This window comes from Hylobates moloch, unplaced genomic scaffold (assembly GCF_009828535.3).
Source record: "Hylobates moloch isolate HMO894 unplaced genomic scaffold, HMol_V3 SCAFFOLD_6, whole genome shotgun sequence".
Lineage (NCBI taxonomy): Eukaryota > Metazoa > Chordata > Mammalia > Primates > Hylobatidae > Hylobates > Hylobates moloch.
In genome coordinates this window covers 92,383,173-92,397,650 of record NW_026652281.1, presented here as the reverse complement: position 1 = coordinate 92,397,650, position 14,478 = coordinate 92,383,173, and the positions used below count along the sequence as shown (strand labels likewise).

Sequence of the window (14,478 nt, the reverse complement as noted above, 5' to 3'; positions counted from 1 at the left end):
CCAGCAGCATCTACTCCTGCAGCCCAGTCAATGTTTGCCAATATAAACTTTGGCCAGTCCCTTTTACCATCCTATCCTCAATTCATCCCCAGGCCGAGTGGAGAAAACAGCACTTTGCCATAAATTACTAATATGCTGGCCTTTGAATGAAAAGATAATCCAACTGACGATTATGGCATGTGCTCTGGGATGACTCTGCTGCACCAATAAGGAACCCGCAGCCATTCATCCACATTTACTTCCTCTCTCTCCCCTGACTCTCTCATCCTAGGCAGGTATGCACACGCCTGGCTGGGGTTTCCAATGTCATTAAAGCTAGCCCTAATGGGAATCAGACCCATAACTCTAGGGGCTGCTTCTTCACCATTTTCCAGGCAATCAGACTGGACACAAAGCCAGCACTCTGAACAGCACTTTATATACTTAACTTCCAAGGGAATACTAATGCTGGGGGGGAAAGCAGGAACCCTTAACGCTAATCATCTAAAAAGCTCAACTGTCCACATGCTCTAAAATGACTGGTACCCTTTGTTCAAATCCTTATTGGTTGTAGTTTTGTGGCCACCGTCGCCCAAAGGGGGACATGCTGTGGTTACATTACTGTCAACCCAATCCCAAATACTCACGGAGCTGAGCACTCTGTCCGGAGGACTTTAAAAGCAGCTTCAGCTCAAACAGCACCAATGCTACATGGACAGCATGGCAGCGCAGCCGCTCCATGCGGAAAAGAAAGGCAATTGCTGCTTCAAACTGTGCTGTCAGGAACAGCACTTGGAAGTAGAGGAAGGGTTGCTGGTTCACCGTAAAGTGGGACTCGCCTAGGAGAGAGGAGAGGAGAGGAGATAAAACCAACTCAGAAAGAAGGTGCTCACTGGTGGCCCAACCCCCAGGCAGCAGCCCTGTGAGCCCACAGGACTTGCTGGACAGCAAGAAAGCACCAGATTGAGTCTGAATTGATCAAGGGAGCCTTGAATACAGTAAACTGCCACGTGAAATGTGACCTGGCTCCTCCACCTTCTCTAGACCTCATAACATTACTGGAAACTGTGACTGTGCTGTAAAACTCCAACTGCTTGCATTAGGTGGGAGAGAAACAGAGCTAAGGACCTTAAAATGGACCACAGACAGTGTTCAACTCCTTTACCCTGTTAAGTCACTCAAGGAGAGAAATGAAGATTTCAAAGGAGTTTCAGTTTACTCACAGTCACAGAAATCTGAATGCAACAACTGGTGACCACTATTTGGAATCTTCTCTTCTTCTCAGTTTTTAAAAAATACAGGAAAAAAGAAGAAAGGCTGTTTCTCTCTCTCTCCTTTGTGCTCAGATCTAGTGACTGGTAAGATCTACTAGGAAGCAACAGTTAAGTCTTCTTTGTCTCTCCCTGAGCATATGTCTATTAGAACAGTTCAAAGAATTAGAGAAAACAGATTATTGTGTATGACCATATAAGTTTTATGCATTTCTTAAGGCCACATGCCCTTTATTTGAATTTGGAATGGTAGTTTTGTTGTGTTTTGCCTTGACAATCTATAGGAGTTTTGGAAGAAAGACAAAAGTTCAGAGATGAAAAATTTTCCCAGAGGAAAACTGAAGTAGTCACCTTAAGTGGGCAAGAGAAAGGAAAGGTGGTTATGTCCAGAATCTTACCATAGTCTTCCAACAACTGTTTCTGGAACTGTGAGAGAGTAAGCCTGTCTTGTGGGGAGCTGGTGCCATCGTCGTCAAAACACACTTGGTTCAACTAAATCCCCAAGAGAAACACATGCATTGGTACAAACTATACCCTGAGCCACATGCACAGTTATAGCTGTTCAGCAGCCATGCTCAATGATGTCAGCTGAAAGCTGTGTTTAAGGCTATGGTTATGAGCTGGGAATTACACAACAAAAAATGGGGACAGGAGACGAGGAACCCACTGGTCCTGATCACTGTATTGGCATCATACATTAAGCAGGTAAAATCTTTGTGGGGACATGAGCACAGAAAAGGGGTAAAGCCCTGCGCAGGCGGGGGAAACAGTGCCTACCTTCAGCCACAGGTAATCCTCAGTTTTGTCCGCCACTTCACTCTGGTTGTCGGTGACATCACATCTGCCAATAATACAGTACACGGCCCGCTTGTAGGGATCTGTATTGTTTCTGAGGGCCCTACGGTAATGCAGCCGGAGTTTGTTTTCCGTAGCTGGGGACAATCTACAGACATAAGGGAACAGAAAGACAGATACATACTCAATAAAGATCCTCAAGGGTATCTGAAAGCGTCCCAGGTCCCAAACACGTAACAGCAGGGAAGCCTTCCTTCATCCGGGGTAAGAGACACTGTCTCTGCCCCATCCCCTCTCCTCGGTACCATCGCTTTCACCTGACTTGCAACTACCAGCACCTGCATCTATTGGCCTGCAGGTTTTCTATATGCTGAGGCCTTCATGGGCAGGTGAGAAATGCCAGGGAATTAGAACTCCACTCCACACCCCAGCAGCACTCAAGCAGTGATGGACAGGAGTGAATCCTTCCCTTAACTGTCTTAGCCCCTCTCTGGCCTCCACACTCCCTTATTCATGTGAGATCACCTCCTAAACAAACAACTTGCATTCAAATCTCCTTCTGGGGGAACCTTAAGACATTAACCCTACTTTAAATTCTAACATGAGCAAGACGGGGGCTTGTGGTTTGAGGCAATCTCTTGACATGACATTATTAATGCTGCCAAGAAAAGTATCCTAGTTTTTCACAAGTACAACTACAGTAACCGCCATCATTTCTTCTACATACATGTACATATATATATAAAACCTCAGTTTGAGTATGAACTTAAGTCCAATTACATTAGCAAAATCCAAGGAAAATTAATGCTTAGCAGTTCCTTAATGCAAGAGAACTTAAAAAGTTAATGAATCAATTCAATGATTATATTTCAATTTTACTAACTTCTAATTCTAGCCTTTAAGCTACGAAGTACATGACAACCTATTTTCATATTGGTTGACCAAAAAAGCACTAAGTGTTAACAAGTGTAACTTCTAAAAAGTCCCATTTTATGAAGGATCCTTGATGTGCCTTAGATTTACAGAATAAGTCAAATCATGCTTCTGAACCTGGCCCTCCCTTGTAGGAACAGAAAAATTCCCAAACACAGATGCATGCATGCCTAGACATCAGTGTCAGAATGGGGCATTCTTTTAATGTTTTCACTCCTTATTCCCAAGAGAGTTCTATTTGCTTTCAAAATTTCCTCTTTCCCCCAAGCAGAAACTTGTTTTGGGCCCATCCAGGGAAAAGAGAATAATGATAGTGAAGGTTGCCCCTTTGATTCTGCATGGCTGCCCCTGGGCGTGCCACCTCATTCACCATACCTTCTGTCCTTGCTGTTCAAGTACTCCTGGAACCAGGTTTTAAACTCTCCCAGCTGGTGCTGGGCTCGATTAACTACCTGTGAAGCGGCAAGCAGGTCTCCACAGCGCATGCAGTAGTAAATTAGTGCCCACACAGGATGGCCTTCCACCTCTCCATCCTAAAAGAGGAATGTTAACTGCTCAAAATAAACAAGGAAAAGCTGACTGCTTTCACATGTGCTAAAACCGAGCTAAGCCCCTCTCCTTTACAATATGACACTTAATCTGCAGAACAGCTCCCTGCAGTGAGAACCATTAACAGCCTTTTCCTGTTTTACAAACAAGGAAACTGAGGCATGGAGGGGTTAAGTCATCTGTCCAAGTAAGCCGTTAAGTGGCAATATGGCTCCAGAGCTTTTCCTCTGAAGCGCTATGTACCCAACTTGATCCAAAGCCACCCTGTGGTTTTTCCATGGAATCCTAGGGGCCCATAGTAACTGGGTAATGTTCTTTTGTGATAATATACACACATGCACTCCTACAATCCCACAAAGCAAAGGCTAAAGATGTCACTGACCAGTAAGAGACTATCCTTATAGTACTCAAGTTTATAAAATGTCATAAACATTTTACCCAGTATCTTGGCGTCAGGTACTGCTGGGCACTGGGGATCTGAGGGACAGCTCCGTTCCCACTCTCTGAATACTACAGCTTATTTATCCCAAGTCTGGTTTTGCCATTTGTCTGCACAGCGGCCTGCGCTTACGCTTCTGTCTTTGCTTTTCTTCAACTCCTCCAGAAGTAGACTTCAGGCCTCCTTTCTTGGCACTTCCACCCTTCCCTCAACAGGACTCTTTCTAAAACCCAGATCTGAACTTGCCCACTTAAACCCCTTTGAGCTGTTTAAGTCCAAAGTGCTGGGTCTGGCACTTAAGCCCTTCACTAGTGGGCCCCAAGCTTGCCAAGCCCTACTGTGCACCCAGTCCTCCAGATACTCTCTCCTGCCTCCATGCATTTGTGCATGTGTTACCTCCTCCTGGAATACTCTTTTCCAAAACTTCAGGTTGGTGAACTCCTATTCTTTAAGAGCAAGTGCAAATCTCACCTTCTTTATGCAGCTAATCTCCTCTGTATCCTGCCACCCTTTGCATAAGGCTCCAGTTTAGGGCTTTGCATTACTGTATGATAATCTCCCCAACTGGACCATGAGCTGAGAACAGACCACATCCTAAAAACTACATTCAACTCCATTCTTCCAGCTGTTTTAGCCAAAAATCTCAGAAGTCATCCCTGACTCTGCCTCTCACACTCAAATCCATGTTCTTCAGCAAGTCCTATTGGCTCAGCTTTCAAAACATGTCCAGAACCCAATGACATCTTCTCCATGCACTCTTCTCCACCCTGGGCTGAACAACTACCACCATCACCTAGACTTCTGTACTATCAGCCTCCTAAGAGGTCTTCACCTTCCGTCCTCACCCCTCTCTCGTCTCATCTCCATACAGTAGTCTCCACAGATATCCTCATTTTAACTGAAAATGCCCATCTGAGGGCAACTGCTCTGGGGGTGTAACTGATCACACAGAGAAAGTTGTCAGTACCTGTAGTCCAGGCAAGGGAGCTGGAAGTTTAATGTTCAGGAAACTTCGAACCAATTGGTAAGTCCCAGGCACCCCGCCCAGCTGGGCCTGATGCAAATTTCCAAAGACAGTCACAAGGGTATAATTCTTATAACTGGAAAAATTTTAAAGGAAAAAACAGGGAAGATTGAAAACATTTATTACACATCTCTATGCCCATATCCATGACATTACACTGTAGCTTGGAAGGGCAGGGCCTAGACTTCAGCTCAACGCAGAAGAGGAAATAGTACATGCCTAATGAAGCAAATTACATTATTACTCAGTGGGCTGTGGATCACAGTGGATTTCTCATCACTGCAGAAACTCACAAGAATCCCTGGAGGAACACAACTGTGGACTTCAAATACATTAAGGGTGGATATACAGAATAATAATTGCTCCAGCTCACAGCCTAATGCTCTGGTGGGTTCTTGTTAAACTTTTTATTTTGAAAACTTTCAAACCTACAAAACATTAAAAGAATAGTTCAATGAATGCACGTAACCTTTTACCTAGATTCACCAATTTTTAACATTTCTTTATGCTTTCTCTCTACACACACACATAACATTTTTCTCCCCTCAAACCACTTGAAAATATGTTATAAAAATCAGGGGCTATTTTATCTGTAAATACCATATGGCTCTGAAGAACTAGGACCTTCTCCTGCCTAACCTCAATATCATTATGATACCAAGAAACTTAACATTAATTTATTATTATCAAAAATATAACCCACATTTCTTAATAGTGTCCTTTAGTTTTTAAATCCAGAATCTCATCAAGAAAATATAATTGTCAAGCCACTTTCCCTTAATCTAAGATAATTCCATTAATTCTACCACTATTTTTGTCTTTCATGACAATGATCTTTTTTTCTTTTCTTTTTTTTTTTTTTAAGAGGCAGGGTCTTGCTGTGGTTCCCAGGCTGGGATGCAGTGTCTATTAACAAGTGCCCTTATTTTTTTGAGATGGATTCTCATTCTAGTTGCCCAGGCTGAAGTGCAGTGGCGTGATCTTGGCTCACTGCAACCTCTGCCTCCTGGGTTTTCAAGCATTTCTCTTGTCTCAGCCTCCCAAGCAGCTGGGATTACAGGCGTGGGCCATCACGCCCAGCTAATTTTCATATTTTTAGTAGAGACGGGGTTTCACCATTTTGGCCAGGCTAGTCTCGAACTCCTGACCTCAAGTAATCCTCCCACCTTGGCCTCCCAAAGTGCTGGGATTACAGGCATGAGCCACCACGGCTGGCCCACAAGTGCCTTTAAAGCACTCTACAGCCTCGAACTCCTGAGCTCAAGCAATCTTCCCACCTCAATCTCCTGAGTAGCTGGGGCTAGAGTTACACGCCACCATGCTCAGCTGGACACTGACCTTTTATTTATAGAGTCCAGTCCAGCTGTCTGGTAGAATATCTTGTAAGCTGGATCATTATTTGATTCAGGTTCAACTTTTTTGCCAGTAGCCCTACATAGCTAATGCTGGCACTTCCCACCGAATCCCACAATGAAGTAGGTAGTAGGTTTGCTTCTTTATTGGTAACACTAGATATGATTCACTTGCTTGAAAGACGTCCACCAGATTTCTCCGTTACAATTTATTATTCTCTTTGTACTTAATAAGTAGTCAGTGGGGCAATACGTGGAAGTCATGCAAGTATTCTATTCACCAACACTCTTTTATTCAACGGTTTTACTTTCCATTGATGGTCCTTACTGTACCAGTTATTACACCAGTGGTCGCAAAATGATGATTTTTCTACCATTCCCTCTTCATTTATTTGCTTAGCATGCTTCTTAAAATCCTCTGTAGTGGTTTTAAGTGTTTCCATACCAAGATTAAATAGTCCAATTCACAGATACCCAAATATGTGGTTAATGTAATAACTTTCTAAATATAATATATGTTCTTATCAAAAACAGGAGACTACCTCAAAAACTCAGGTGTTCAACACCAGGTTAAGTAAAACAACACAGAGAGTGAAACAACCTAAATCTTAATAACAGGAAACAGACTCAACAAAAAAATTTTTTCTCTTTTTTGTGAGACGGAGTCTCGTTCCATCCCCAGGCTGGAGTACAGTGGCGCCATCTCGGCTCACTGCAACCTCTGCCCCCCGGATTCAAGCGATTCTCCTGACTCAGCCTCCTGAGTAGCTGGGACTACAAGTGCACGCCATCATGCCTGGCTAATTTTTGTATTTTTAGTAGAGCAGGGGTTTCACCATGTTGGCCAGGATGGTCTCAATCTCTTGACCTCATGATCTGCCCGCCTTGGCCTCTCAAAGTGCTGGGATTACAGACGTGAGCCACTGCACCCGGCTGACTCAGTGAAATTTTATGCAGTTATGAAAAAAAATACAAGTCAAGAACAGGGGGAAAAAAGAAATATAACAAGGTAATAGGAGCCTCTAGATGGTATACGGGTCCTCCCCTCTTTTTTCACGTCTTATTTTTAGCATCTTCCAAAGTTTCTATAATATGGATGTATCATTTTTATAATGAAAAACAAACAAAATTTAAAAAATGTTAATGAGTTCCCCATCATTGGAAGTTTTTTTTTTTTTTTTTTTTTTTTTTAGACGGAGTCTTGCTTTGTTGCCCAGACTGGAGTGCAGTGGCACGATCTCAGCTCACTGCAACCTCTGCCTCCCAGATTCAAGTGATTCTCCTGCCTCAGTCTCCCAAGTAGCTCGGACTTGTGCTAGGTGCACACCACCACACCCAGCTAATTTTTGTATTTTTAGTATAATTGGGGTTTCACGATGTTGGCCAGGCTGTTTTTGAACTCCTGACCTCAGGTGATCCACCCACCTTGGCCTCCCAAAGTGCTGGGATTACAGGCGTGAGCCACTGCGCCTGGCCTGGAAGTATTTATAAGCAGAGGTTGGATAAGAAATTGAGGAGTTCTGTAGCAGTCAGGACAAACAGATGCCAACTATGGTCTCTTCCAATTTGAAGTAAGACAGTCCATGTGCTGACAAGGGCCTAAGCTGAAGAAGTCCAAATTCCTTGAGGGCTAAGAAAGATATATCAAGCCTCAAATCTTAGAATGTGGCAGGGAAGAGACAGACCAATCTTATATTTTCACAACATTTCAGCCTTGTAATTGAAAAATTATTTGGGACTGGTCTACTTTGCCATCTGGTGCATTACATCACTTGAACTATCATATGCATACTGTCAGTGAATCAGCGGCAGAGAAAAATATTTTAAAACTAAGTATAATTATTCTAAAATACCACCCTTATCAAAGGTGACAATGAATGCTTACAAAAGATGCCATCAGAGAGTGATGCCACTAGAGTGAAATATAAACTTAAGATTACAATTATGAACAGGAAATTCCCAAATAGCTCCAAGAAGCACTGTTAAAGAAATTAATGGAACAAGATAATTTTTAAAACTAAACGAAAAGACTAAAAGAAATGGACTGGCTTACCAGCAATTTAAAACCAAGGAAAGCAGCCTAGTACCACTGGTGAAGTCAAGCACCAATGTTAAGGATTAGGGTGATCAAGAAAAAAGTAGTCATGAGCAGTCATACACTTACACTCACTGAAAAAAAATTAAAATTAAAAAAAATCCTAGGCCAGGCACGGTGGCTCACGCCTATAATCCCAGCACTTTGGGAAGCTGAGCCCAGTGGATCACCTGAGGTCAGGAGTTTAAGACCAGCCTGGCCAACATGGTGAAACCCCATCTCTACTAAAAATACAAAAATTAGCCAGGCATGGTGGCAGGCTACCATGCTAGTCAGGAGGCTGAGACAGGAGAATTGCCTGAACTCGGGAAGCAGAGGTTGCACAGAGCCGAGATCACACCATTACACTACAGCCTGGGCAACAAGAGCGAAACTCCATCTCAAAAAAAGAAAAAAAAAAATAGCTGGGCATGGTAGCACACACCTTGGGAGGCTGAGGTGGGAGGACTGCTTGAGCCTGGGAGGCAAAAGTTGCAGTGAGCCCAGATTATGCCACTGCACTCCAGCATGGGTGACAGAGCCAGACCGTCTAACAACAACAACAACAAAATTCCTGGAAGTTTTTATATAGTATAAGAAATTCTGACTCATTTTGCCAACTGGTAACAAATAAATGCTACTATGTATGTAGGTTCTTTATGGCTGAAGATCGATAAACCCAAAACTTAAACACAAAAATTCAGCCAAAGCTTGGATGAATTATTTTATAAACCCTTTATTCCTATACTGGGAGAATAAAAATCCATTTTGAGCTCCAGATTTTTCTTAACCAGGGAATGGAAGCTAGTGAGTGTAATGTGTCTGATGGTGTTCATTTCAATAGCTCTCATCTAATTAATATAGTATTTGGTATAAAAACCTATTCTCTGCTGTATCAAGTTTGAATTAGCTCAGTAACATACAAGGAAATTTTCTGACTTCCTAATGAAGTATTGTTTTATTGACAAAAGGCAATCTCACTGCAAGGCTGCTGGCAGGTGCAGAGGCTGAGTGGCAAAGGCCTGCAATTTAGCAAGCGTATTCAACTTGGCTTTCTCTTCTCAGGCCAGCAGGGAGGGGCCCAGCACCCTGTCTCTAAAATAAACAGATTCTATTGCACACTCATGACAACCCCTGCTGGCCAATTCAGAGTTGGAAGGAGTGTCCACAGGGAGGGATGATGGCATGGGTCCTACTAACGAAGGGAACAATACTTTGGGCACAAAGGCACTGCCACAAACCCCTCAGTGACCAGCTCTGATCGGTGAGGAGGTGGCAAAGAAACCCAGGCATAAATCACAGGCTCAGAATCATAAATCATATCAGCTCAGAATGACCTTGACTTATGGGAATTCACCAAGTAGAGTCAGAACAAAAATAAGGGGAAAGGAGTTTTCCTAGGGTTTGAAGGTAGTAACATGCCTGGGAGTAAAATTAAAATGTGGAAAGAGAAGAAAAGAGCCTAAGGAGTAATGGCTGAACCACATTAGAAAAAGATTATGACCTAAGGCACTACGGCCTTACGTATTAAGAGAGTGTGGAGAAAGAAAAAGGGAATTCGAACAGTGCTCACTTACCATGATTTTTTAATGTGTGATTTTTATACCACTGCAGAAACAGTCCTGGTAGGGAAGTGAAACAGGATTTCTGAAACAGGATTACAACTCTGAGCCTTGTTCAATTTAACATAATAAATCTTAAATTATACCTACAGCACACTTAGCCTGAGGACAACTTAAGATCTGAGAAACAGTTGACTGCAAGGGATGTGAAAGCCAGCCCCACTGGGCTACTGCTGCCTTACCTCTGCTCAAGGTACGCCAAGGCCTGCCTGACAAACTCCATGCGCACTTCCACGCTGCTGCGGTTCTTCAGGATATCAGTTGCCGGTGTCAACAACACGTCTGTCATTTGTTTTACCATGGTCCACATGTCAGAAATGCTCTGCACATAAACGAAACTGCATGTGACAATGCTGCAGGGCCAGAGAAATTATCTAGTTCTTTGTGGCACTCTGACCTCCAAGGCGGGCAGAATGTGGTGGGGGATGAGGTTAATGTCATCTGTCTGTGACGGCTAGGCTTAAGCTCAGTGCAGAAGATGTGTCTCTGCTGGCCAGACTTCAGAGTTCCATCCACCGATGAGCACCCCTACCCCTGCCCTGAGTTGGTTTTCAGATCAATTACTATTCCAGGTCTGACATAACCACGTACATAATTAAAACCACACACAAGTCGCAAGAACACTGAATCTCAGCAGGTTATCCCTTCGGAGAGAAGGAATCCATTTATAGTCATCCAAAGTTCTAGAAGTTTAAACTCAAAGAGCTGCATTTCAGTCCTTACAAGGTTATCTGAGTTTCTAAAGGCTTAAAATAAGAGTTTAACCTAATAATACAGGTTTTTGTCCTCCCAGAGACGCTCCAGGGGCCACCGCTCTTACCTTACTTGGTGAGCGTCAGAGCCTCCCATTTTCCTTCCCACTCACTCCCTTCAAAAGACGCCTCCCAGGAAAGGAGCGGGCGTTCTTTCCTCAGTGTTACCACCACACAGCTGGGACTCCCTCTCCCCAGAATCCTTCTGCCTGTAAATCGCTCCTTAAAAACAACGTGTTCCCTGAACCTTTGGCAATACTTTAAATGTATGAGTCCTTGCAGGATAGTACTGATTGGAGAAAAAGCAGGTTTATACTTGTTCCAAAGCAAAAGAGAAAATCCTGTTTTCATGGTCTCTCTCAAAAATTAAAACTTTAGAATGTCCAGACAAATGTGACTCTTCCTAGGTGGTGGAATGACTGGTGAAACCTGACTTTCTTCTTTAGATCTGTTTACATTGTCTTATATTTTAGTATTTAAAAAAATTAAGCTCGAGACCATCCTGGCCAACATGGTGAAACCCTGTCTCTACTAAAAATACAAAAAATTAGCCAGGCATAGTGGCGGGTGCCTGTAGTCCCAGCTACTCGGGAGGCTGAGGTAGGAGAATCGCTTGAACCCAGGAGGTGGAGGTTGCAGTGAGCCCAGATCTCACCACTGCACTCCAGCCTGGGCAACAACAGTGAAACTCCATCTCAAAAAAAAAAAAGAAAGAAAGAAAGAAAAAAAAAGGAAAAAAAAAGTTACTTTTTTTTTTGAGAGACAGGGCCTCACTCTTTGTCACCCAGGCTGGAGTACACTGACATCATCATGGCTCACTGCAGCCTTGATCCCCCTGGACTCAGGTAATCCTCGCACCTCAGCCTCTCGAGTAGCTGGGACTACAGGTGCATGCCACCATACCTGGTTAATTTTTCTATTTTTTGTAGAGAGGAGGTCTTGCCATGTTGCCCAAGCTGGTCTTGAACTCCTGGGTGCAAGCAATCCACCCACCTCAGCCTCAAAACGTGCTAGGGTTACAGATGTGAGCCACCACACCGGGCTGAGCAATTTTTAAAAAGACAAAAAAAATCTGTGTATGGGTGCTTGCTTCCATAATAGCCTTCCCTCCTTTCTTCCTTCCTCCTAGCCACCTACCAAGTAGTCATCCATCCACTTTTTTTTTTTTTTTTTTTTTTTTTAAATTTTTTTGCCCTTTATGGGAGAAAACTGGCCAGGAATAAGGGGTGAGGGAAGAGAATAAATAAAGGCAGTATATGTGTGTGTCAGAGGAACAGAACCAATGGTATATAAAGAATGCTCACAAAGGCCCCACCAAGTCAAGTTCGAGGGCTCACAGGTGTGAAAAGCCATCACCTTGACAATTCAGCTCTCATTAAGGAGCCTACTAGATTGTGTAAGGAGGGAAACTGGTGAGTGGGGAGTAAAAGCCTGACAGGACTTCAAAGCAAATACGGCTTGAAGAGAACTCTTGTGACTATCAATTGATACTAGCAGGGCCTTTTGAAGATGCATTTTAAAAAATTCATCATCAAGAAAACCACCCAAAGTTATTTAAAATAAAAATGAAGAACAGTTAACATTTCATTCCACAGAATGGGGTGTCCCCGCAGCACATTTCAGCCAAATCGGCAAGTTGCTAGCCCCATCGGAACACTGGACCCTGGTTTCTACTTGAGCTAGCTCTAGGTGCTACCTTATCATCCAGCTCTGCGACAGAAGCACAAAGGTCCACCAGGTTAGGCTGCAGGTGTCCATTTACAATTTTCTCATTATAGATATAAATCTGAAATGATAAAAAGCAAAGTAAATGGCACAGTATCTATTTTCTCTTCTTTTTAAACCTCCTGAAGCAGGCAATGGCTGGCAGAAGCTTTGGCCAACCTTTCCTTCCTCGGAGTGGCTGAGCCATCCACACTGGCCAGCTCCCCAGTTGCGTTGGGGTTGTGGGTAACACACCAAAGCTAACTGCCACCCCACCTTCCAAACACCTGAGGAATGGGAGCAGCGGAGTCCAGGGGGAGAAGAACCACAGGCAGGTCTGTGCCTCCATGTCTTAGTGAGGAAGCACCCAGGGGAAGAAAGGAGAATGGAAGGGCTCTGGCTGCTGCTTCCTAGTAACCAAGGCAAAGGACTCAATTCTTTCAAAAGGACTGAATGGCCCTGGTATAGGGTTCATGGATGGAGTGGGGAATGTTGGGCACTGCCTCCCTCCACAAGTGTTAGAACAGCAGGTGTGGCACATGTGGAATATCCATTTCTCCTGGAAAGAATCTCTGTTCTTCAGGTAAAATTTTCTTAAGGAAAATGAACTATGTGATATTTAAGTTATGGGAAAGCCACTCTTACTTTAGATTTTATTTTCAAGGAGCTACAATGATCATAGTAGAAATCGTAAATTCACTCTTCTAGATTCAGAACTAGTTAAGTCCTGGTAGGGAAGTGAAACAGGACTTCACTAGTTAAGATTTAGAGCTTAACTAGTTCTAAATCTTAACTAGTTAAGTTCTAAATCTTCTTGTGGAAGATTCTACTTTGTAAATGAAGTCTTTGCTCTCCCATGGTAGTCATGTTAGACAAATCATGACTCTGTTGAACTGTAGTTTCCTCTACGTTAAATGGAGAACATCAGTATCATTCATCTTCCAGGGCTGTTATGAAGATTAAATGGTTTTGCTGGGTGCAGTGGCTCACGCCTTTAATCCCAGCACTTTGGGAGGCCGAGGCGGGTGGATCACCTGAGGTCAGAAGTTCAAGACCAGCCTAGCCAACATGGTGAAACCCTGGTCTGTACTAAAAATACAAAAATTAGCCAGGTGTGGTGATGCATGCCTATAATCCCAGCTACTTGGGAGGCTGAGGCAGGAGAATCACTTGAATCTGGGAGGCAGAGGCGGAGGCTTCAGTGAGCTGAGATCGCACCACTGCACTCCAGCCTGGGTGAAAGAGCAAGACTCCATCTCAATCAATCAACCAACCAATCAATAAAATGGTTTTAAACCATGACATAGTACTTATTCACTCAATGAGCATTTCTTACAGGCCTTCCTTTGCAAGGTACTGTTCAACATGGGATATAAAGCTTCACTCTTTAGTGGAGAGGACAGCCGTGTAAACAGACACAACATTACTGTGTTGTATGTGCTATGAAATGTTAGTTTAATGACATCTTTAGTCTTTGCAGGTGTAGAAGACACACAGTCTCTCTTCTCAGAAGCCTGTATTTCATCAGGCCTCTCTCCGTGGCAATAGAGGAGTCAGCCATATAATGAAGGTGAAGGGTAAAGGATGCAGATGCACAGGGGGAGTAAAAAGAGAGGTATAAAATTGGAGCAGGAGGAAATAAATGAAGGCCAGTGGCAAAACATGAGGGGGTTGGAAGGAGGGGATCTCATGTGTGGGAAGGTAATGAAGCTGGGGGTTTCAGCTGCCTGGAGTTTGACGTGGCAATGGCACCCCAAAGAAGAGAGACTTTTAAAAAGACATTTAGAAAATTTCTCTCAACAAAGGGTAAAAGAGGGACTTCTGATAATACCATCAGCTAACCAGGTAATTCAATTCATGTGGAACTCCACTGACTAAATAACTGGCAGCTGAAGAGAGACCCCTTGGTTAAAGAGCACAGGGTCTAACAGTTTCTCACTGCCCTCTGCTCACCTTCATAGCTACTCTGTTTTTGCCTCCAACC

The 14,478-nt window shown here is 43.5% G+C and overlaps 1 protein-coding gene across 4 annotated transcripts in view; it reads right to left on the bottom strand.

Moving 5' to 3' along the window:
• The window catches only part of NUP93 (nucleoporin 93), a 118,444-nt gene that overhangs the window by 16,332 nt on the left and 87,634 nt on the right, over positions 1 to 14,478 (bottom strand). For all 4 annotated transcript variants that reach the window (XM_032157399.2, XM_058441016.1, XM_058441017.1 and 1 more), the window contains 7 exons: positions 12,487 to 12,576; positions 10,221 to 10,360; positions 4,934 to 5,066; positions 3,354 to 3,511; positions 2,028 to 2,193; positions 1,649 to 1,742; positions 627 to 818 (listed from right to left, as the gene is read on the bottom strand). In XM_032157399.2, coding sequence (XP_032013290.1) covers positions 627 to 818; positions 1,649 to 1,742; positions 2,028 to 2,193; positions 3,354 to 3,511; positions 4,934 to 5,066; positions 10,221 to 10,360; positions 12,487 to 12,576 — 973 coding nt within the window. The remainder of the gene's footprint in view (positions 1 to 626; positions 819 to 1,648; positions 1,743 to 2,027; positions 2,194 to 3,353; positions 3,512 to 4,933; positions 5,067 to 10,220; positions 10,361 to 12,486; positions 12,577 to 14,478) is intronic.